General features: G+C 43.4%; 1 protein-coding gene across 2 annotated transcripts; it reads left to right on the top strand.

Moving 5' to 3' along the window:
* The first annotated feature begins 95 nt into the window (after positions 1 to 95).
* On the top strand, positions 96 to 25,129 carry LOC109985157 (serine/threonine-protein kinase Nek5). Of its 2 annotated transcripts, XM_020635438.3 has the most exons (24): positions 96 to 2,754; positions 4,129 to 4,265; positions 4,761 to 4,857; positions 4,941 to 5,038; positions 5,941 to 6,024; positions 8,403 to 8,473; positions 9,736 to 9,822; positions 12,390 to 12,444; positions 13,599 to 13,712; positions 15,168 to 15,254; positions 16,083 to 16,173; positions 16,935 to 17,047; positions 18,585 to 18,625; positions 18,724 to 18,894; positions 19,229 to 19,307; positions 19,879 to 19,992; positions 20,120 to 20,200; positions 21,197 to 21,298; positions 21,367 to 21,447; positions 21,973 to 22,080; positions 22,166 to 22,340; positions 22,701 to 22,811; positions 22,900 to 23,056; positions 24,111 to 25,129. In XM_020635438.3, the coding sequence occupies exons 1-24, from the start codon at positions 2,577 to 2,579 to the stop codon at positions 24,394 to 24,396; spliced, it is 2,718 nt and encodes a 905-aa protein (XP_020491094.2). In that variant the 5' UTR covers positions 96 to 2,576; the 3' UTR covers positions 24,397 to 25,129. The 2 variants fall into 2 exon arrangements, with proteins under 2 accessions (XP_020491094.2, XP_029133467.2); XM_029277634.2 differs by lacking the exon at positions 9,736 to 9,822.
* Positions 25,130 to 25,143: the final 14 nt, after the last annotated feature.

Raw genomic sequence — 25,143 nt, forward strand, 5'->3', positions numbered from 1 at the left:
TCACTTCTTTAAATCCTCAATGACTTTTTCTACCGTTTTTATACGTGAAGGGAAACTTTATACATTTCTTTCAAGAGAGTCAATGTGGGAAAATGTCTCAATTAAACACATTCTCATCGGCCACACCCTTGCCCTCTTGAATCAACCCATCTTTTCTGTCTTTATGAAGCGCCTTTCATGGGACCCAAAGACACTTGACATGGTGGAGGGACCAGACAGAGAATTGGGGAGGCAGTAGCTCAGACTGAAGGGACTTGGGTTGCTGGTTCAAGTCCAGGTAGGGTTGTAGTCGAGACCAGAGTGCTCTGAGACAAGACCAAGACATGTAGGGATAAAGAGTGGGGTCTGTGACCCTGAAGGCCCTGTCTCCATAGGTGTGGAGTCTTGTCTTTGGTACGGACAGCAGGACAGAGTCCGAGGACCGGAGGTTTTGGGACGTTGTGTAGGAGGTCGGAGAGGTACCGAGGGGCGAGGAGGGATCTGTAAGTGAATATTTTGTAGTTTATTCTAGATCTAATTGGGAACCAGTGAAGGTGGATGAGGGTTTGGGTGATGTGCTGCCAGGTCTTTGTGGGTGAGGACTCTGGCAGCAGAGTTTTGGACGTATCTGAGCCTGTCCAGGGTTTTACTGGTTACCCCAGACAGGACTCCCATTACAGTAGGATGTTCAGATGGAGCACCCGTCAACAACCATGAGCTCAGTTTTATTGTTGTTGAGTTTTAGGAAATTGGTTGACATCCAGGTTTGCAGGTAGTAGACGAGTGGATGGTGACTTCATTTCAAGACTTGTACCTAAAAGAAGCTGCGTATACTTCAGTGCCTAAGTAGCAGGATTTGGATTTGCGTGTAATGAAGAACTTACTTTGACGGTCGTCTGTTCAGATGCTCTTGGTCACTGTGCCGTGTCATCACATGACTTTGTGTCTGCAGCCGTCACCTCAGAGGACTGACACCAGATCAGGTGACACGGCGGGCGCTCGGCCTCCGTGTTATTTGATCACAGTGGAAATTCGTCCTTGATTAAAGCGCTAATCAGAGGGACCTCGCCCGGGGGTGGGCTGATGGGAAATGGGCCAGGTGGTTAGCAGGGGAGTGTCACCTTGAAGGATCAGAGAGGAGGTCGATGTGAGCAGAAAACTGTGGAGGTTAGAAACTCCTGATCTACAGACTGAAGCAGTGAACGAGAATGAAGAACAGTCATCAAAGTGTTTTCAGGTTCTTTTACTATTAGAGGGTTAAAGCAGATGTTACAGTTTACGGATACTTGTCAGTTTATTTATGAAGCATATTTAAGCAACAAGGCGATTCGCACAAGACATCAAAAGCATCACGAGGATGCAAAGAAACAAGGATATTTCAAAGTCATGATAAGAGGCTGGTGGCCTAGTGCTCGGTGTGCACGCTCCATGTACTGAGGCTGAAGGCTCAGCCAAAACTGCTCAACATTTGGTTGGTAATACTTTTAACCTGTTGAAGAAGACGGCTGGATGAAACCTTTCTGATCGTGATAGAATCAAAACGTTTTGTGGCATTAGAGAAAGTGTGCGGGAACATCTTCAGTCTGCTGTTATTAGATGTCTCTCTCTTGACTCTTTCTGCTGATATTTAGTGAACACATTCTCATAATATTGATCTCATAAATACACTGAGGTTGTTAGATGGTTTATAATTTGATGCTTTTTGATACCACAGGTATTAAAAACAATATCATCAAGAAAGTATGATCATTGAAACCAAGAAATTGTGCAATATCGGGGGCCTAGGAGCCTAACTTCCTGGTATCATAACCACCCTTACAGTACGCATGTGCACATAGGCAACTTTGTTTTAGTTTCCTTGACTGTTGGAGGATTGATTTTTTTACCTACTGGGCAATAAAGTTGTTTGACTTTTAATTGTGCTGTTTTTATACTTGTCTATGTTTACTATCAGTCATCAGGTTACGTCTTCCATAATTATAAGTGGCAAATATTCTTACTCTGTATAAGCATCATTCTCTGTCAGATATAGAAACACACACACACACACACACACACACAGACACACACACAGTGATGATGGCTGCCTGATATAGCCCTGTGGGGTGTGATCTCTAAAATTTGACAACAGAAAGATGATCTGTGTGTGTGTGAAGAAAGCCCCAAACCTCTACTGACATTCTGATACTTTAAATAAGGGTCTGGACTTTACACTCACACTGGAGTCTGTCTCTGATTACCCATCAGGCAGGTGAGAGACGAGACACACACACAAACACACACATACACATTTAAGGTGAATATCTGTGTGTCAACACAGCAAAGAAACAGTGTGTCTGTGTATGTTTTAATCCAAACAAATAGCCCAAAACATGCAGATTATTTTTATTTATTTATTTGTATCAAAAACAAAAAACAAAGCCACAATAAATAAAACAAAGAGTTTAGATATGTATAGGAGAGGTGTTTGAAACCAGAGAGGGCTTGATGCTTGTTTGAGGACCTCCTCAAGACAAAGACCAAATAAAATAGTATTTATTTAATAGAATAAAAAAACTAAAAAGCAGAGAAATTGTATAAAATAAAAGTATGATAAAATGAGTGTGATGAGTTGTACTACAACTCCCAGCATGCCCTGCGTTCTCCCCTTGCGCAAGCCTGATCACACAAACGGTTTGTTAACGGTGTTCAGGCACTTTTACCTGTTTGAACTCTTCGGTGCTGCTTTGTTTCATGATGTAAGTTCTACTTCTGACAACAACACAGGTGTGACAGGTAAGATGAGACTGTTATCTTAGCCTTAAAACAGGAAAAAACGGCATTATCTTACCGATCTTATGAACTTTTGTTAGCATGCTAGCATGGAAGCTAGCGGGCCCGTGTACCTGTCTCCATGGCAACGGGCTCCCTCCGCCGGGACTCAGGGACACAGTGGTGTTTTTTTAAAAGCGTGAAAAATGAGCTTTAATACTTTAATTTAAAAGTTTTATCTTTATATGAATCATTATGACGCAGTTTCTCTGTTTTATCAGCATTTTTACGACCAAAACAAATCGATTAAAAAGATAATCTTCATAAAAATAATAATCTGCTGTCCTGTCTTCACTTTATTTTTGACCCTTTTCCGCTTAGTTTCACGATATTTATGACTTTTTTTTAGCTGTAGCTTCTGTTTAATTATAATTGATCATTAACAGTGATGGATTAATGATAATAGGTCGTATTATTTAAAAAAGCTAAATGTTGGATGTTTTTCAGCCTGTTGAATGCAAAAACGCGTAATTCACCACATTAAATATCTATATTTCCAAATTTAAGTAACATTTTTGGACTGAACTTGGGCTTCAGAATATTTGAATGGTTCCTGTATATCCTTAAAAAGTCTTAATATGGATTATTTAAATTTAAGGTCATAATATGTCCTAAAAAGTCTTATTTTGACTTTTGAGAGGTCTTACATTTGACATGGCCTTTTGACTGAGACATGTCTGAATACTTTATCAGATCTATCCTGTCTACCTACCTTTACATGATTGATTTTTTATTCACGTGACAATTCACAGCAGTTACGTCATTGATAATGTACCCATGCCTGCACAAACTGAAAAAAGTGAAGGAGGAGAAGATGCAGAAATGTAAGTTCAAAGACTGTTTGGCCTCAAGATGAGAAATACTGAAAACTGTTGGCAAGGACAAATAACGATTATGAGGCAAATTGCAAGATCTGCAAAAAATGTTTTCAATTGGGACAATGAATCAAAGCGGTTAAAGCTATTTAAAAATCTTAAATAAGAGGTTTTTTTTTAAATATTTATATTTTGTCTTTTTCCTTATTTGATACGACAGAGGGCAGAGTAATATATCGGGGGAGAGAGTGGGAAATGAGGCACAGGTCGGACTTGAACCCAGGCTGTTTGCTTAAAGGACTCCGTACATGGACCACCCAACCACCACGCCACTAGCGCCCCTTAAATTCGACTTTTGAAAGTGTGCAGCTAACCTGATTTGTGATGAGCGACCTCGATGATGATTTCAACCAAATAATAAATCCTGAAGAATTAAAAACTGGAGCTCCCTTAATCGATCACTAAATTGAGGGTCCTCACAGATTTTATTGTACAAACTACTTCCTGATTTTCTCCTTTGCAGGAGCTTCGGGTGTTATGAACAACTATGAGGTCATTCGTCAGATCGGAGAGGGAGCGTTTGGTAAAGCCTTCCTGGTTCGAGACAAAGATGGCGGCGGAGAGAGACAGTGTGTGGTCAAACAGATCAACCTCAGGAAGGTACATCAGCTGCAGCATTTAAGACTTCCACACACCAATAATCTTTATTACTAGAGGAAGTCGTCGATTTTACATTATTGTTCTTACTGCGCTGCATCATTTCTGCAGGAATGTGCATCAAAATATGTTCTTCAGTCTGTATAAAAAGGCGAAGCAGCCGTTGGAGGAGTGTTATAAAAGTTTGTAATATACATAAACACAATCAGAACATGCACATCAATAACTTCCTCCTTCAAAAGCAACATTCAGGCCCCAAAACAACGATGTAAGAATCGTAATTCTGTGATATAAAAACTCCATAAGAGGATAAAGATGTCTGCAAAACAGACAGGCTGCAGGTTGTCTTTCACTACAGGAGGAATGTTCATGTCCGTATGTCCAGAAGAGTTCAGTTCAGACGTGCACATGTGTCCAGACAAAAAACAGAATTAACAGCAAAGTAACAAAAGTTTATATTAAAGGAGGAAATTCTCACTTCTTCGCTTTTGTGCTCAGATGTCAGCGAGGGAGAAGGAAGCGTCGAAGAAAGAAGTGACTCTGCTGTCGAAGATGAAACACCCGAACATCGTCTCGTTCATCAGCTCCTTTCAAGGTCAGTGTGAGTCCACAGAGAGTGTGAAGCTGAGGGGGGATCACTTCACATCGTGCTGATGAGGGTTTACTGTGTGAGTGCAGAGAGGGGCGGCCTGTACATCGTGATGGAGTACTGTGATGGAGGAGATCTGATGAAGAAGATCAACATGCAGAGAGGAGTCTTCTTCAGGGAGGAGCAGGTACACCGACACATAGGGAGCAATGTTTGAGGGAAGCCAGGTTTATTTCTATTTATTTATTTATTTCATTTATTTGTTTATTTTGACAGGGACAGTGTACAGCCAATTAGCTGTACCAGAGTTAGCTATAAGCTAATTTACATCTGTAGTCCCAGGGCAGGAGACAGAGACAACGTCTCTGTGAAGAAACAAAACATACACTAACAACATCTTCACAACAGTAAGACAGTACACAACCACTGAACAATGGCATTACACTATACTCTATATCACATTCAAAGTGCTTCAGACATCAGAAGAATCATGACAAAAGGAAAAAAGAGACATTAACAGAAGACATTTAGGGGTACCCGTAGCCTAGCGGTTATAGCACGTGACTCATGTACGGAGTCTGTAGTCCTCCAAGCAGGCGGCCTGAGTTGGACTCTGTGGTGGTGAAATCCACCCAGAGTCGTTACAGCTTAACACTACACCATTTAGTAAAAGAGATGCCTAAAATGGGTTAAGATTATTCATTTAAATTCATTAAAGTTAAAATTTGAATGAACAAATACTGTGCTAAAATATAATAAGACAGGTTAAAAAAAAAATAGGAGTAGAGCCGCTACTCTTCACATCGAAAGGAGCCAGTCGAGGTGGTTCAGGCGTCTGATCAGGATCCTCCTGGACGCCTCCCTTTGGAGGTTTTACGGGCATGTCCAACTGGAAGGAGACCCCGGGGTAGACCCAGAGTTCACTGGAGAGATTATATCCCCTGGGAACACCTCAGAATCCCCCAGGAGGAGGAGCTGGAAAACGTTGCTGGGGAAAGGGAAGTCTGGGTTGACCGTGACCTGACCTCTGTTAAGAGGAAGAAAGATGGATATATAAAAGTGACACTGGCTGTGATCTCTGTTTCTTAGGTGGTCGCCTGGTTCGTTCAGATCTGCCTCGGACTCAAACATATCCACGACAGGAAGATCCTCCACAGAGACATCAAAGCTCAGGTATCTGAGACGCTTCATGACCAAACACTCACATCCACATCTTTGACTCCAAATGGTTCAGGAGGTCAGACATGAGGGTTCAGAGGACGGTTCATGAAGGACAGAACGTCACACTGCGACACACAGACATTAAGAGAGAGTTTCATTTGATTTGATTCACAGTTTAGGGTTCAAAATAACCTCAGTTTAACAGACCGGCTCCAAGAGTCCGATCTGCCATCTGGAAGCTGCTTGTTTATGAACAGGAGTCCAAAACCACAATCATTTACTGACTGTGATACAAAACAGACAAAAGCTTTAAATAATCTATAATCTCATCATATGAACAATAATAATCACTTCATTCAGATTTAAAAACAGATGTTTACAAAGAGCAGAGACAGTCAAAACAAAGACAGGAAGTCAGGACAATAACAGAATAAACACCAACAGTCGGGACAAACAGAGAGGAGTAATATATAAATACTTGAATGTCAATAACAGGAATAAGAAGGAAACAACAGGAATGGTTGTAAAGGAAGTTAAAGATATAAAGATATAAAAAACTTTAAATAACAGATCAGCAAAAGTCAGCAAGATGATGTTAACAGCCATCCATTATCTACACCTATACCGCTTTTACCGTTCAGGGTCGCGGGGGCTGGAGCCGATCCCAGCTGTCATTGGTTGAGAGGCGGGGTTACACCCTGGACTGGTCACCAGCCAATCAGAGAGCTGACATATAGAGACAGACAACCAGCCACACTCACATTCACACCTACGGGTAATTTATCAATCATTATTTGTATTTGTATGTGGCCTTAAAGGCTTTATATGCGATTTTTCACACTTAAATATAATCAAATCAAGTATATCCTCTGAAAGTAACTCAAGTCATGACTGTCTACAAGGAGTGTGACACCCGAGTCCCACTGTCTGTGATGCTTTCAGAGTTTTCCGAGTCATATCTTCATTTTGTTTATATCGCCAGGACGGCGGCTGACTCCTCCCCTCTCGTATAAAAGTTGTTTAACTGAGGGACTAGAGAAAAGAAGAATAACATACTGTACTCACTGCTTAACTGTGTTTCTAGATCACGCTCATTTCAGGTAAATTTACATGCAGTGTGAAGATACGAGCATAATAAAGATCGCTAGCATTAGCCTGCTAACACAACAATGCACCGCGAGTTGTTTTGGTTTCATGCTGGTGCTCAAGGGCGACAATATATAAAGCATATAAAGCCTTTAAAGAGACAGTAGCTGTAATGAAGCGTTTCAGGGAGGGAAGAGAGGATGATATCCTCATCATATCATGACATCATTCTCGCCTTATTACAACTGTGTTGTATAAATCTAAGGCACAGTGTCCACCTTGCGTGTTTTGTGAGTGCCAGCGTCTTTTCTTCAGTAGTTTTAAACGAGTAGAGAGCGTTTGCAGCAGGAAGCGGCCCCCCCGGAGAAAAAGTGCAGAGCCCAGCGTCTGTTTTCCTAGCGCCGCCTTTTTTGTGCGGCCGATCTGAGCGTTCAAGTTGAAAATCTTTTCCAAATGTGTGATATTCCCCGTAGATTTGCCTCCTACGGGACCGTGTCTTGTCCCCACATCCTCCTCGCTCCGTGTCTGATAGGAAATAAACGATCTCAAATATTAAACATGCAGTAAAAAGTAATGGAGCAGTGTCGGTCATACAGCGTTCGTTGTTGACAGACTGTTGTCATGGAGACAGGACGGGCGAGCATCGTTTTTCTTCTCAGCGCACAAACGCTTCATACAAACACTCCAGATCGCACTGCCAGCGCTTTACTGACCGGAAAACACTCCAGGTGCACACTGGGTCTTAGCTATTTCTTTCTGGAATGTGGCTTTTATCCTCCGTCACAACAACATGACATTCAGAGAACAAGCGAGTAGTTTAGGACACAGAGGACATGTTCTTGCAGGAGGCCCATGTTTTGGTGAGCAAAACATAATGATCATAAAGTTTCTTCATTCTTATAAAAGATGTTTATCAAACTTCAGCACAGCCTCCTCTCTCAGCGGAGACTCCCAGAAACCGTCACATTCCTATTTAAACTTGTATTTGATAAACAACATGATCCACAGAGCCTGAGGTTAAGATTTTTAATTAACGAGTGTAGTCGCCACACAGACGGAGGATTGAGAGGCTGAACTGTCCGACGCTCCGCTTTGTTCTGAAACAAAGAGCTCGCTGTGTGCCAACTCCCGGAATAACTCGCACTGACCACAGACTGCTGCTGTGTTCACTGCCATCACTATCTGTCATCACACACACACACACACACACACACACACACACACACACACACACACACACGCACACATGCACAGTCACTGCTACACAGACATGCTTTCATCCCTCTGCGCTCCCTCTGGTTTAGAATATCTTCCTCACCAACGGAGGGATGAAAGCGAAGCTGGGGGACTTTGGAATTGCAAGAATGCTGAATAAGTAAGTCAGTGTCATCTTCACAAACACACACACACACACACATACACACACACACACACACACACACACACACACGATGCAGCTGTTTATCACTGAGCGCTCTGTAACACATGGAAGACCTCCAAACAAGTCATTAGCATTCCTCGCACTCGACCAGGACACGTAAACACACATGATGGTCGACCTCTATGAATGATTCTGATCTGAGTCCAGGAGATGACACACCGTATGCACAAAATATTAAAGCTTCCTACCTGATAATACAAGGTAAATAGCGAGGGGAATTAAAGCTTCCTACCTGATCTTTCATATTGATTCCGTGACTGTGTAATGTCAGTGTCCCAGTCTGTAAATTCACATGCCGTTTCAGCGTTGTAGAAGCAGGAGCTCCACATACACATACAGTCAGACATGAACGCACACACAGCGCTGTTCTCCCCCGCTGGCTCCGCTGAGCCCGTCTCTCCTATGTAACGCTCTGTTACACTGAAGACGGTACAGAGGGGGGGTCACTCCGTCCCCCCAGTACGACTGTTGATGTTGTTGATGTTCTCTGTGTCTCTGTGCTGAACAGTTAGTTTTATTCCTTCTGCACCAGCGCCATGATTTCACAAAGTTAGTAACCTGTAAGGACTATAAACTATTTCACCATGCATTTGTTAGTCTTCGTCTCAGATTGTGCAGAAAACTAGCTTCAAAAATGACACAATGAACAGAAAATATGCATCAAAACATGAGTGCAGAGGAGGCTGTTTTTATTCCAGACTCTGCTGCAATGCATCCTGGGACATGTAGGCACTGCCAGCTCAGCTTCAAGAGCAGGAGAGCTCCGCTTCTCTGTCAGTTTATGAAGCACTGAGGACTTTTATAGTTTCCATTTATAACGTCAACACTGATTTTAGAAACGCAAAGTATTATGGGTAAAATTCCTGTTAGAAAAATATCTTTGGGACATTTTTTGCCTTTAGGAAAGCTGAAGAGAGACAGTAAATGTTCCGAGGAGAGAGCAGGGGATGACATGCAGCAAAGGCCTGTGGTTGGATTTGAACCCACGGCCGCTGCGACGAGGACAACAGCCTCCGTACTTTGGGTACACAACATAACCATTTAGCTACTAGCGCCCTGAATCGTACCAGAGTTAAAACACCCTGATGTATCCTTCATGTCAGCACCAGGAGTAGAAACACAAACAAATGGTACTTGATGGTTCACTGACTTCATTGATATCTGGTGTGCGTGTTGTGTGATCCGTGTTGTTGCAGCACCATGGAGCTGGCCAGGACTTGTGTGGGGACGCCGTATTACCTTTCCCCAGAGATCTGCGAGAGTCGCCCCTACAACAACAAGACGTACGTTCAGTAGTGTCACCATTAGTAGTGTAGCACTCAAGATCAGCCTCTAGACCACTTGTTGAAGGTCTTGGTCTCGGTCTCAGACTGTGGCTCCTTTCTCATGTCATATCACTTCAATTCATATTTACTTAGATCCCCCCTCCCCCCAGTGTTGCAACAACCTTCCCGGTGTTAAGGTGGTTTTAACTCTCATGTTCCTGTAAAACACAAAAACCAGGGCCCGTTAATCACAGCGATGTTTTCCTCGGAGGAGAAGCAGCAGCTTTGCAGTGTCACTGTTTGACAGGCTGCCGACATCCTGCAGCATCTGTTTCCTCCACAAACTGCTAACACAGTAATATAAAGGGTTTAGGGTTTAGTATAAGGGTCCCTCTATCTTGTAAAATGCGGTGTGTAGAGTTGTATTCAATGATACTGAAAGTGTTTTCAGGGTTAGGGTTTGTTTTTGGTCCCGGCTGGGTGGAGTCGTCTCCTCGAGTCAGTTCAGGGAGTTTCCTGTAAACTGTCGACTGCAGAAACAAAGCAGAGATTAGATTAAAGACTGTTTATCATTCTGATGTTCATTAAACAGTTTGTCGCACCCAACTGCAACCAAAACAAATCTGCAATAAACCACAAAACTCATTGGAACAACAGCAGAGAAAACAACCAGGACATCAACAACAACAACCTCTGTTGATAATTTGTGACATTTCACTTCTGTTTCGGGTCGGTTCATTTCTGGATTTTTGCACGCAGGCGTGGTTTGACCTTATTTTTACCTGTTTAGACAAAGATAGTGGTGGGTGGGTTTACATATTTCCTGTTGTTCGTCGTCGTCATTGTTGTCCTTTTTTGGGCTTTTGTTTATGAAGAACATAAACCCTCAAAACTTTCTTTGACTTTCATATGATTTTTGTACGAACGAGTCAAAGTTACTGATCCACTTTCGCTGTCAGTGGCGTTTTTCAATCTTTTAGTGGCTACGCTATGCATCTGCTGCAGTTCACACATTAATATGGTAGCAACCACCTGATCTGGTTGTTCACACATGCACCTCACTACGGGAGACTATCCCTGTCAGACGGGGGGCTTTTATATCAATGCTGCGTGTAGTTGAACAGAATCACAATCTGAACTAAAGAGTGGAGAAGAACATACTGGAGAACAGGAAACATAATGCAGCAGGTTCATTAGAGCACAGAGATGGTAGAGGTGGCGTGCAGACAGTCTATGGTCGTGCAGCGATCACAGAGAATAAACGTCACCACCCCCTCCCACTCGCTCCAGGTGAATTCTCCTGATTATATCCTGCTGCATTCTCACATCAGCTCACTCTGACTTACTGCAGAATAAATACGAGGAGGCTGGAGGAGAAACATTCAGCTGTTTGTGTTCACACATGACGCTCAGCATGAGAATATCAGGATGTGTTTCAGGAGTTTTCTGCAGGTGCAAAAGTAGGAAAATTTTATCACAGAATTCAATACGATAAGACTGCTGTTTGTGTACAGTGGAGTCGCCCCTTCCGGACATTTGAAAAAAATCAGGTTTAAGAAACTTTCAGAACCCAGAGGCTTCATTTCTTCCTCTTATACAGATTCATTTGGTCAAAATGAATCCTGGTTCAGTGGAAAGAGGAGCTTCCCCTTTTTATTTTTGAGGTTCTTTTTTCCTAATTGTGACTCAGCAGCAAATGAAATCAACAACAAGATGAATGAACACGCACACACACACACACACACACACACACACACACACACACACACACACACAGAGAGAGAGACTGACTGAAAAGAATGTCAGACATTAAGCAACCATCTTTAGAATAATGATCATCCTCTGTCATCGCTCTGTTCTCCTCTACGCTCTTATTTTGGTACAGCTGAGGCCAGAGGTGCTTCCTCTTTCCCACACTCACAATAACACATTTTATTTGCTATTGTTGTGAGACCCCCACTGACAGAAAACCCTAAACCTATCTAAACATATGTTTAAGCCTTTAACCCATTACTAAAATCTATTCTACGGTGCTGTATAAGAAGAAATGTCCTCATTCACAGGACCTAAACCATCAGGTGGACCTCACAGAGATAGGAGAACAAGTGCAAACACACAAGCACAACCTTGGTTCAAAGCCAAAAAGAAGCAAATGACGAATCAAATTACTTTAAAACGCACTCTTCTTCAGATTGGACACTTCATCGCTCTGGATTTATTTGAACATGATGGTTTTGTTTCTGGTGTTTTTTTACGACTTGAGCTCAGGGGAAGGAAAGGATAATGTGAAGCCCTGCCCCTCCATCCTGTTTCAACAAGAAATATGTTGTGTTGCACAAGATGTTCTGTGAAAACGGCTGCACAGTGACATCATAGAAACACTCCCTGATTGTTCAGAATTTTAGGAAAACAACGCGCTGCAAAGAAAACACAAAATCAGGGACTTTTTCTGCTGAATAATGACAGGTTTCTTTAAAATCCCTTATCTTACACAAGTGTGTGTGTGTGTGTGTTTGTGTGTGCGTGTGTGTGTGTGTGTGTGTGCGTGTATGTGTGTGCATGTGTGTGCTGTGCGCTCTCTTCAGGGATATCTGGTCTCTGGGCTGCGTCCTGTATGAACTCTGCACCCTGAGGCATCCAGTAAGCGGCACCACACCCTGCGGAACATCAGCAGCTGCTTCACACATACACGCACACACACACAAACATTAACGCTAACATTAATGCCTGGCACTCCGTTGGGGTGTGAGGTAAAAATGTAAAAGTGCGCCCCTCCAACCAGCATACATCACCGTTAGTTAACATGAGTATTATTATCTAAATATAAATAATAAAAACCAGAAGAATTAAATATTAAGTCAAAACACCTGTGAAAAGCTTTAAACCGATATAAACATTTACAAAATACTGTTTTGATCTTGAGAATAGATCCTTTTCTTATGGAACTCCATGATGGACACCGTGAAGCCAGTACTCATCAACGCCCTGTAAGCATTATCCAACTTAGATTTTGCTGCACTTTAGGGAGGTTTCATTGCTAACTTTGCACAGTTTGAGCCACTCCAGTTATATTAAGGGTCACATATTCTCCTCCTCTTCAACCAGTGTAAATAAGTCTCAGAGCTCCCCAAAACATGTGTGTGAAGTTTCTTGTTCTAAATCCACTCTGATCCTGTATTTGGTCATGTCTATAAACCCCTTTCTGGTTCCATGTCCTATTGTTTACAGTGAGAAGGCAGACTCAGAGGGCAGAACAAACACCTAGCTGTGGGAGTGTCACCCACCTGGGGGAGGGGTTACTGCCCTTTGTGATGTCATGAAGGGAAAATATCCAAACAGCCTGTTTGAGCACACATTTTCTGAATAATGGAGCAGGCAGAAGACAGAGAGGATGGACTTTTCTCATCATTGGGGGGTTTGTAGACAGAATATAGACACATATTAGAGTTAGAGGAACATGGTGAAGTGGATTTTTATTAATATGTGACCTTTAAGTTTTTCAGTTATTATTGGCCCCTTTTTGACCTCGGGCCCCAAGCAGTTGCCTGCTTATCCTGTTGCTGATCTAAAAAAAAAAAAAAACATAGTCTACTCAGTGTAACAGGTCAGAATACAACATTGACACTAACGGGGTCAATTAACATTTTTATTTATTCTGTGCTTTGGCAGCTCAGGGAAAACGAGATAAACAAGAAACGACCGGAAATAAAACAGAGTGAATAAAATGTTTGGATGCATGTCTGCTTGAGGCCTCTATAGAGCTGTTAATGAGTCATACTTTTGTTCACCTACAGTTTGAGGGCAGCAGTCTGCGGCAGCTGGTCAGCAAAATCTGCAGGGGGCGCTACAACCCTTTACCCACCCGCTACTCCTATGAGCTCCGCCTGCTGGTCACCCAACTCTTCAAGGTCAGACACTTTCAAGACTATTTCTCTTTACAGCCGGTGGATAGTGTGAACGGAGCACAGTTTAGTAAGTTTGGCAAAATGTTCAATTCTTTGATAACATCTGATTTCACGTCTTTTATAAGGATGAAATGTGTGTTATTGTAATGATGGAACACATCACAAAAGCACCACTGCATAGAAAAAGAAGTATTTTACAGTTAAGATGTTTGCAGAAAACACAACCTGGTAGGAATTTAAACTCGTCTCAGGCTTCCAGGCGTCTGATGCCCGTGTCATAGTCACTTGTGGCTGCCAAAGCTAAGGTAAGGGGGGTGGACCTTACCTGTTGCAGCCTCGCTTCGGCACCGGGATGCGTCTTTTCCTGGACCAGCTCACTTTGCCAACATAAAACCAAGACAACAGAACCTTTGTAACGGGAAAGAGAAGAAAACGGGTAAGTAATAATCTGTCTCTCGCCCAAACTCTCCTGAAGTACCTCACAGTCCAAACATTTTCCTCCTCACACACATGCCCGCCTCAGCTGATCAAGACTGAGACTCCCCATTAATTGGCCTTATGACCCAGCAGGAAGGCCCACCCCCTTCCTACACACTTTGCAGTCAAACTCCTGCACAGCCTCAATAACATTGTCAACGTTTGTCACCGAGACGTATGTAATGATCCTAATTCATGTGACAAGGACTTTTGTTGCTGTTGTACTGAAATAAGCCTTGATGTGGGTTGTTTTTAACTAGCGTCATATCAAAGACCATAATATTGTGAGAACCTTTACATCAAGTGTGCACAAACAGCCGGTGCATTGTGGGTAGATGTACACTGAAGACACCTGTGGCAGGACTGAGCTGCACCTTGATCGACGGTTACAGTCCATTAAATCGATAAAATACAAAATAAAAGCCGTTAAAACAAGTTCAGAGAGGCTGGTGTTACTTCTGAAAAGTCTTCTAGTGTAGCTGGAGGCTACTTTGACCTCTTCACTGGGATTCTGAAAGTCTTCTTTTATCGCCCCTCTGAGTTCTTTGAGTTCAAGCTGCACAACAAACACCTTTAAGAGGAAACATTTAAAGTGAGACTGAGAGGAAGCTGCTGGAGCAGCTGTGGAGGATACGAGCCCAAGGAAGCTTCATTGTTTCACACACACACGCACACGCACACACACATGCACACACTGATGCTCACAGCCACTGCCAGGAAATATTTGTTTACATGTAGACAGAAACTTTCCCCTCCAGGAAACACTTGAATGTACAGTTTACCAAAAACACTCCTGCACACTCTGAGAGAGAGAGAGAGAGAGAGAGAGAGATAATACGTTACACAATGTTTCAAATCTGTAAGGTTTCACTTTTAGCGTCTATCTGATTTTTCTTTTTAAAGCTTCAGTTCTTTGCTCATATCCTCCACGTTGACAAGCTCAGTTGACATGTCGTGTTTTTGCACGTTCTGTCTTTTCAGGTGAACCCTCGGGACCGCCCCTCGGTCAGCTCGGTGCTCCGGCGTCCCTTCCTGGAGAAGCTCATCTGCAAACACCTGGACCCACAGGTAGTGATGTAGTACTCAAGACCAGTGTGAAGAACACTTTTGAAGGTCTTGGTCTCGTCTCAGAATCAAAAGCATTTGTACTTGGTCTTGTCTCAGTCGGACTCTGGATTTTAAATCAAGACTGGACCACCACTGATGGTCTAAAAGAACAAATAACTTCAACTTTGCTTACATCCTCAACCTTCCCGGAGTTGTGTCTGAGTGAGTGACACGCCCCCTGCACACAAGCGAGAGTGGATAGAGACGAGAGGAGGAGAGACACCTGCAAAAAGTCAAATCCTAACGAACCTGTTTATCCAATGACAAGCCGGCAAAAAACTGATCGTGTTCCTCCGTCTATCGACACCTGACACCTCTGAGAAAGTTTCTACCTATAAAGTGCACGACCTGAATCCGAAGGTGAGACCTGGGGGAGGAGTTTGTGTCTCACACTTTAGCAGCCCCTAAATGTGCACGGTGCACAGAGCGTGAAAGGCTTGAAGAGGTCAGAAAGCTGCAGCAACAGTTGAAGAACGAAGATCAACTATATAAACTTTATCAGACGCGTGTCGGCTTGTGGCCTTCATCAGGGTCATCCAACACTTTTCTCCCACAATGCAATGCACAAAGCAAACATAACAATCTGCTCAAAGGAAGGACCGGGAAAGGGTTGCAGAAGGATCTTAATTTAATGAATCAAATGAAAAAGAGTCAATTTGTTGCTCAGATTGTGTTTTTACACGAGCTGCTAAACAGATTCAAAATGTCGAGGTGTTTACATTTAAAAAATCATGCACTGGGTGACTTGTGTGTGTGTGTGTGTGTGTGTGTGTGTGTGTGTGTGTGCAGGTGATGCAGGAGGAGTTCAGTCACACAGTTCTGCATCGACACAGAGCAGCAGCGTCTCAGGTGTCTAAAGGACGAACAGTGAACACAGCAGGTGAGACTGCAAACATACAAACATGAACACAATATAAATGTAACATGTGACACAGGTAATAACATCATCTCAGCAGGTGAAAAAGAATGATTATCTTTAATACTATCAGTTTGGTGTTGAATGTGGATTCTGGCGCCCCCTGGTGGTCATTCACAGACAGCACATTGTTTCTGCTGGCTCAGCTCCAGGCATCGTCCTTCAACATGTGATGACCTGCAGGAAACAGAACTTTCTCCTGCTAAGTCCTGATTGGCTGAACTGTAACAGCGTGATGTTTTGGCACAGTTTGTGTAATTGTCCAGATGTAAATGTCAGTGTGTGTGTGTGTGTGTGTGTGTGTGTGTGTGTGTGTGTGTGTGTGTGTGTGTGTGTGTGTGTGTGTGTGTGTGTGTGTGTGTGTGTGTGTGTGTGTGTGTGTGTGTGTGTGTCCTGTGTGTTCGTGTGTGTGTGTGTGTGTGTGTGTGTGTGTGTGTGTGTGTTTACTCTCCTGTCTGCTCCCTCGTGGATTCGTCCCATCTTTTGTCTCTTCTCTGACACAGCTCACAATGTTTTTACATTTTAAACAACCTTCAATCTTTAAACAATAAACTGAAACCAAAATAAGATCATCAAAGTTCTTTAAGCATTTTAAAACTCCTGTTGATTGAAGAACAAAAACAGGAAGCGCCGACTCAACATTCAGGAGGAAACACTCAAAGTGAAACCCGTGTCTCTCCACTTGCTGACGATTGTTCACTTGTTTTCTTCTTTCTGAAATCTAGAGAAGATTCAGAAGTCCAGAGCTGCAGAGAGAGCCGCGGTCGCTGTGAAGAAACTTCCTGCCAAACCCGAGTGGAGAGTCCCCCTCAGAGCCTACAGCCCCGCACACTTCAGAGTAACTAAACTGATTGAAAGTTATTCTCTTTAGAGCGCCTTTAATTCAAAGATGAAGTCCAGAGTAGACGACAAAAAAGAGAAATTACAAACACAAACACTGACATATTGAGATTGGGGGGTACAAGCGACGGGTGTCTGGGCTCAGCAGTAGAGATAGGGTGAGGAGTTCAGACTACACACACACACATGCACCTCTTGTCTTACAGTGGCTTGTCCTGCTGCACCTCAATAGCTTCAATATTAGAATATAAAATTATTCATGATGTTTGTTGACGACCACGTGTATCACAACAGTCACTAAGAGAGCAGAACATCTGCTGAAGAAAATGTTCAAACGACGGCTTAAGAAGCTTCAGTTTTAACATGAGACGTCGTACCTCAGTCGTTGCATTAACAGGAGGGACGTAGCAGCATAATTCTTTCTCTCTCTTTCTCCTGTTCTCTCTGGCGTGCGATGTAGGGATGAAAAAAAATATCCTGAGATATACCCAGGCGAGTATCGTCTGTGTGGGAAACACAGTTAATACAGAACATATAAGAGTGACATATGTGTATAATCATAGCTTACGCTTACACACCTCTCATATCTGAGGGTTAAACATGTAACAGAAGGCGGTTTGTCTGACTCAGTTTGGAGACTAGAACTGGGAGGAAACAGCTTCTCTGCTTCAGTTCAGAATAATAAATGCATCATGAAAACACATGATGCATTTATTGCAGCATGCATCAGAATATTTACAGTCCGCTGATTGACTTAAAGAGCCCATATTCTGCCCTTTTTGGGGTTCGTATATTTAATCTATGTACCTACTTTTGTACGTTCACAATAACTAAAGTCCGAAAAAAGTGTCTGTTTTCATGTACTGCTCCTCCTTGCTCCCTCTCCGCTCTGAGTCCGTCAGCTACGCTCTCTTGAGCCCACACTGTTAGACCCCACGTGGGCCAAGTCTGCTCTGATTGGTCTGCCGATCCGCTCTGTCGTTATTGGTCAGTTGCTCAGCACGCGTCTCGGAAATTTCAACATGAGCTGCTGGGCTAGCCACAACGAGCCAATGGGCTTAGATCAGTGATCTCACACTGACAATGACGCAGCACTGACAAATTTTTATCAAGGGGCTAGAACCGAGCGTTACATGCGGCTAATGCTACAGCTAACAGGAGGAGGTAGGAGAAGCCACGTTTCCTGTGCCTAAACATGCACAGGACACTTGGAAAACACACTAAAGAGCATATAAAACCAGAAAAAGCATAATATGGGACCTTTAATATTAAGCTGTTCTAGTTTCTCGGTCGTCAAACAATGCCTCAGCTCAGAGATAAGATCATCTTTTACTGATCCCAAGGGGTCAAATTCAGGAAGCCTGTTAAAATATTGTTTTCCTTATTGAAGGTTGCTGCATGCATCAGTAACAGATTAAAGGAGAGCGTGTTGACTGTCGGCTGTAGAGACTGTTGGTTAACGCTGCCTCTTAAATCTGGACTCTTGTCTGTTTATGTCTGTGTTGTAGTCACACCTGATGTGTTTATGATTGCAGCCTCTTCATCAGAGAGCAGCTGCTGACAGAGAGATCCACAGGTCAGTCACTCCAACAAGAACAACACCTGCATTAGAAAACACAGAGGGATGTTCTGACCGCTCACTGACTCACCTGTTTCCTGTTCTCTCCGCCTCAGGTTAAATGAGCAGCAGCCGCGCTGCCATTACCAGCAATACCACGCCCAGCTGGACGCCTTACAGAGGAGGAAGAGGGAGGACGTCCTCCCTCCTCCTCTTCCTCCTCCTCCTCCTCACCTGGAGAGAGAGAGGGAGCCACATGAAGTCCCGTCTGTGGAGCCGTACCAGATGTGAGTGACCGAACACCAGCATCATTTATTTTAACATTCTTTACAAAATAATTGTAATGAGAAATTTTTGATGAGTAATCAGACAAACACACTTGCTTATTTTTGAGTTCCTTGCACAGTATTAGAGACACCTGTCCAGGTAACTCTGCATGGTTTCATAAATTCTACGTTTACGAAGCTTTAAACTGTACCTCAACACATCCGTCCCCTCCTGTCTCAAACATAAGCAGTGATTAGAATGATTAGTTGTGTTGGTAATGAAGCAGCTGCTTGGTGAGTGTTTGCAGAAACAGTCAGTATTTAATGTTTGTGTATTCCTGTTTGTGTCCGTCAGCGTGGCTGCAGCTCGTAATGAATACCTGCAGAGGAGACACGAAGCAAACCAGTACAAACTGAGAGCGGAGAAACAGCTGGTGGGTTGAAGCTCCGCAGAGACACAGTCTGCTGATCATCACATTTATCCGCCCACTCGTTTAGGATTCTTCTGGTTTGGACTAAGCTGGTAGGGGAAAAGAGAAGTAACGTCAAACCAGAAGTTTGTTGTCATTTAAAGTTCACATATTCTCCTCCCCAGTGTAAATAAGTCTCAGAGCTCGTCAAAACATGTGTGTGAAGTTTCTTGTTCTAAATCCACTCTGATCCTGTATTTGGTCATGTCTATAAACCCCTCTATTTCAGCCCTGCTCAGAACAGGCTGTTTCTGTGTCTGTACCTTTAAATGTAAATGAGCTGTGTCTGACCACGCCCCCTCTCTGGAAGGGCTTGGGTGTCTCGCGCTTTCTCCCTCCATGTCCTATTGTTTACGGTGAGAAGGCAGACTCAGAGGGCAGAACTTACGTTCTTAAAGCTCTAAAACACACTTAAACAATAAATATAAATATTTAAAAAAAAGACTTCAGGGTTCTAACTGGCTGATGTAATGTCCCGCTACAGCCTCGACACCCATGCAGTTCTTATCATTGACCTTTCTTCTCTGACCGCCAGGGTCTGCGTCCGTGTACAGCTGAGAGCAACAGGAGGCCTGAAGGTCAAGAGCAGGAAGAGCGATCACCTGAACACCAACCAGCAGCTCAGGAGAGGAGGCCGGACGGACAGCAGGTCGGACACTCAGGACACATATTTCCAACTGTAGTCTTTGTACCTACATTGTTTTTCTATGATTTCCTTTTTATCTTAGTTTGTTCTCCATGCTAAAATTCAGATTTACACGTGTGTCTGTGTGCAGGAGTACCTGCGTCAGCTGGACCTCATCAGACAGCAGTATCACCAGGAAATGAGACAGATGAGGCAGAGAGCTGAAGCAGAGGTACCAACACAAAGTCTGTTCCCTTACAGTTCCCTGACACACAGACACACACAGAAAAACAAGAAAAACAAACAAACAAAAACAACACATATAAGCCAAACAGAGAATGACGACCAGAAGATCAACTTCAGCATTTTCAAAAGCAGTCAATATAACCTCAAACCATTTTCATATCTCATTAAACAACTCAAATATGGTATAGTCCACTGTTGGACAGCACTGTGTAGTCTGACTGCCAGTCACTGGTTATTCTGCAGAATGCTAGGCTAAGCTGTTTACGGATCTTGGAATCATACCTCACTTTAGTTTTGTCTCCTGCCAAATTTCCCTCTGGAAGATCTGAACAGTGTGCGGACCTTTCTCTTTTTTCCCTGAACCTGTTTGTCCTGAACCTGTTTGCATTTTATCTATACTCTAGTTTTCGCTTTTTGAATATAATTGAGAAAATATTCCAGCTCTGTGGTTACCACAAGCTGTCATTCTAAACATCTTAAAAAAGACAAACTGAGGATCTGAATACATTTTAATTCCTGAAGCATTTGATAAGCAGCTCTCTACTTCAAACCAAACCTTCTGAACTCATAATCTTCATCTTTTATGTGAAGGCTGATTTCTGCATCCCTGAATCTCTGTTTATACTACATGTTGATTTGTTTTGGTGAATCGTGCAGCTTTGGTTGGCTAACTTGGAAAATAAAAACAACAAGAGGAAGCTGGATTTGAAAGTTACGACCCTGACAAATGTCGATGTCAAAGAGTTGAATGTGCACGTTCTTATTTCAGGCCTGCAGAGAAGAGACACTCCAGATTGTTCTTTTTTTGAGAGCATTACATTATAGATGCTGTCAGGATGTGAAGAGGTCCTTGTGATTATATTGATGTCTGACCTTTAATAACACAGTGACACAGTGACAGCCTGAAAAGGATTCATGTTTACAGGTACATTATGCTTTAAACCGAACTAGCGTCTTTACTCTGATATTTCCAATGTTTCAGGCTCAGCCACAACACAAACATGAAACCTTTGTGGTGGACAAACCCAGAGACCCTGAACCCTCTGCAGACAGCAGAGAGCAGCCGAGAGTCTCACCTGCACAGGTAAACACTGACAGGACATCAGCTGAGCCACACTTAAGAGTATATATGTAACTGTAAACTTTCTGCAGGACGTTGAAGCGGCTCTGAAGCAGATCAGGGAGGAGAACAGAGACCAGAGGAGAGCTCTGGAGAAGAAACACAGAGACAAGGTGAGGTACACCTGAAAGTCCAGCTCAGACCGCCAAAGGAGACCCAGAGCCTTTCTTAAGTCATGTTGTGTTGCTTAGTAAGAAAAGGAACACCCGACACTCTTCACAGACTTTCTGACATCAGACAAACACACTTGCCCACTTCTAGGTCCCGACCCACCAGTTGAGAAACCACTGGTCTAAACTAAAATGCCAAATCTTTCTGTAACAGCCTGAAGCTAACGTACAGCTTAGTCCTCAGCCTGTTATCAATCTGAAAATATAAAAGCAGCTTGTATAACATTTATTACCAGAGTCTGTGTTTTATGTTAAACTAGGTACAGTCCGGATTGTTACCGGAGAGAGCAACCGCTTTCTCCTGCACGCCATTCTTCTGTTTTTGTAAAGGCCAGAGACTTTTAAAGTGCTGTCACATTTGCAGAAAACTCCAGATTTTTTTCTTCACTGGTTTAGGAAAAGTTACCAGTAAAAACTGAAGATGAAGGTTTCATGTTTGGATGTTTATTTTGTGTGTCATTCCTGCAGAAGGGAATCATGTTTGAGATCCGGTTAGATGAAGAAGGGATGAAAAAGGATGCAGAGGAGGAAAAAGAGGAGATGAAGAAAGAGGAGGAAGAGGAGGAAGAGGAGGAGGTAAGTTCAAACTCTCCGTCTCTCCTTCACACCTCCTCTTCTTCTCTTTCTGTCTCTCTAACTCTGTCCCCGTCTCCTCTGACAGGAAGTCGACCTTCTGAACCAGACTCTGACCTTCCAGCAGGGAGAGGACATGAAGCTCAGGGATTGGTCAGAGGGGGCGAGAAGGGGGTGGAGCCAAAGGACTCCTCGGACTCTGCTGGAGGCACTCTGCAACATGGACGTCTACTCTGCAGACAACACGGTCGGAGGCGAACGAGGTGCAGTAAAAAAAAGAAACAAAAACATGTGTGCAGGTTTACAGCCTCTTCCACCAGATCTACATCCGAGCACCTTTGTACACAGGCCAATTGACATAACTGCTCGGCTATCCGGCGCCGCGAGCCTTTCTCTGTTACAGCCTCTCCAGGAACAATGCTCAGGGGTCTAAATAAATATTTGGTTTTGTTATAGACAAATCAAGATTCCAACAAAAAGTCAGTCTCGGTCAAGAGTAAAATTTGTCCTGTTTGCAAATCTATCGCCATCAGATTAACACGTTACAGATCAGTTGTAGTAACAGTGAGATAATACCGATGTATACTGACTGTTGTCTCCGCCCCCCCCCCCCCCCCCCTCAGGCGAGGAGGCGGCAGGTCGCAGGGTGTGGGCTGACGGCCCCCCCAACACACTGCTCAACGCGCTGGCTGAGGCTGATCTCACGACCTCGACTCTGGACTCAGCGACTGAAGGTCCGACTTCTCTAACTTTGCAGATATGGAGTAAGGACGGTTTGTTAAATGCATTTGTCTGAGAATATGGAACTGTCCTTTCTTTCAGATTTAAAGTCAGAGGAGGAGGAGGAAGAGAAGGAAGTGAGGGAGGAAGAGAAGGAAGTGAGGGAGGAAGAGAAGGAGGTGGGGAGGGAGGAGGAGGAGGTCTCTGACGTAGAGATGGATGAAGAACGTCTGGAGCCGAGGTCGGACGATGACGACACGTGAGTCAACACTGTTCACTGCTCTCTGTATGTCATGATGTCAATAAAGTCTCCAGGGTTAGTTTCAGTAACAGACACTTAAAGGTTCTTCCGTCTCGTGTTAAAAGTTCAAAAGTTTAATTCTCTTAACTTCTGTGAATCTTTCAGCAACATAACAACATTCAGTCTCAGCCGAACATTTTCAGTCACTGCTAATACAACTTCAAAAATGATTTTAGTAAAAAAAAAATCAAAAATCAAACATAATCATCAAGTGCCCCGTAATGCACCGTAGAGATGTGCTGTACACAGGATACTGAAGTCCACTGTCCATACAAGAGCGCCACTTTTTATCATTTATTGTCCAAAAAGCGGGCAAAAAAAACAACATCAGCCAATCCTGGTCATGCTGGTCCTCCACCTGCTTCAAGTTCAGGTAACTTTGGCCAATGCGGAAGTGTAAAATCCTGCAGTTCCTCGAGTGTCCACTAGAGGCTGCAGAAGCACAGGAAGTCACATACACACCCATTCTAAAAAGCCTGTTCTTACAGCAGAGATTAACATGTTTACAGCCTGGTTCAAAAAAACAAATACTTCTGATTAGCTCATGTCTCAATCGACACACACTGTACGGGGGGGTGAATGTTTTGATGACTCATCAGTTTTGATTTGATGAAGGATAAGAGTTATTCACAACAAGGCGTGTAGCTGACATGATTGACAGGCGGGCGCGGTGTAACAGTTTGTCAGGAGGCTTAAAACCTGTCACAGCTCCAGCTCTCAGCCTGTTGTTAGGTTGACAGAAAGTTAGACCGAGACAGCATTTTCAACATGGAGACCACCATCGATGGAACTCCAGCGCCCCCTGCAGGAACAGACAGGGGACGTCACCCAGGCTTCAAACATTAATATTTATAGTCTGACTTTGTACCTGTAGGAAGATTTGTTTTGCAGCGAGCAAGATAGTATCATCCATCATGATGGATTATGCACATGTGTCTCCTCCAGCCTGTAAGACTGATCTCTGTCGTTTAGCTTCAAATCTGACACTTTATTTTATTTTGTTCATCATCAGAAACTTTGAGGAGTCGGAGGACGAGCTCAGGGAGGCGGTGGCAGACTCCATGAAGAATCTGTTTGTGATGGAGGACGGGAGCTCGGAGGAGGAGAGAACAGAAGAGGGAGCGGAGGCGGATGATGGGAGTGAGGCGAGGGATGAGAGAAGAGTTGCAGACCCTCAACAAGTTCAGACAGAGATCGAGGATTCAGGTGATGTCGCTGCTAATCTGACTGAGGTTGTCGTGCCTGAGCTTGAAGGAGGTGACGGTCAGTTTGATAACACACAGTATCAAACCACCTGAGTGCAAACATACCTTCAGTGTTGGACAATAAGACCTCAGCAGCTGGAGCATCTTTGTCTCGTTATACTGAATCTACACTGAACATCTGTAACAACCAAGACTCTGAGATGTTAAATTAATGAAATTGGAGTTGAGAGGCCGGGAGAACCCAGTCTGTTGTCTGCAGTGTTTATGATCTGTAATTTAAGGTTCCTTTTTAGAGAATTGTGCCCTGAAAACAACTGTGTCAGAAAGTATGTGAAGAGACTTTTTGTTTTGGTCGGTCTCTTTGCTCTATCACGTTTCATACCGTCTGAGATCCAAACTGTGCAACACACTTGACCATGTTTCTCTAACTGTGAATGTGTCTCTAGTCTGTCTACAAACCCCCCAATGATGACAAAAGTCCATCCTCTCCGTCTTTTACCTGCTCCACTTTTCAGAAAATGTGTGCTCAAATAGGCCGTTTGGAGACTTCCCTTCATGACATCACAAAGGGCAGTAACCCCTCCCCCAGGTGGGTGACACTCCCACAGCTAGGTGTTTGTTCTGACCTTTGAGTCTGCTTTCTCATCGTAAACAATAGGACATGGAGCGAGAAAGCCCAAAACACCCAAGCCCTTTTGTGACAACCCGACCCCAGGGTGGATTTTCTCTCTCTCTCTCTCTCTCCTGCCTAACATTGACATTCATTCCATGTTTGTTTGTGCTATGGTTGTGGGTGCGTTGTTCTAATAAATCATTGTTACCTCAATTTAAGTTGTTCTT

Source organism: Labrus bergylta, chromosome 13, assembly GCF_963930695.1.
Source record: "Labrus bergylta chromosome 13, fLabBer1.1, whole genome shotgun sequence".
Lineage (NCBI taxonomy): Eukaryota > Metazoa > Chordata > Actinopteri > Labriformes > Labridae > Labrus > Labrus bergylta.

Coding starts and splice junctions, on each gene's coding strand:
- LOC109985157 (XM_020635438.3), top strand. CDS start 2,577: ATGAGTGTGATGAGTTGTACTACAACTCCCAGCATGCCCTGCGTTCTC. Junction 5,039..5,940: donor TCTTCTTCAGGGAGGAGCAG/GTACACCGACAC, acceptor TCTGTTTCTTAG/GTGGTCGCCTGGTTCGTTCA. Junction 18,895..19,228: donor TCTGTGGAGCCGTACCAGAT/GTGAGTGACCGA, acceptor TGTGTCCGTCAG/CGTGGCTGCAGCTCGTAATG.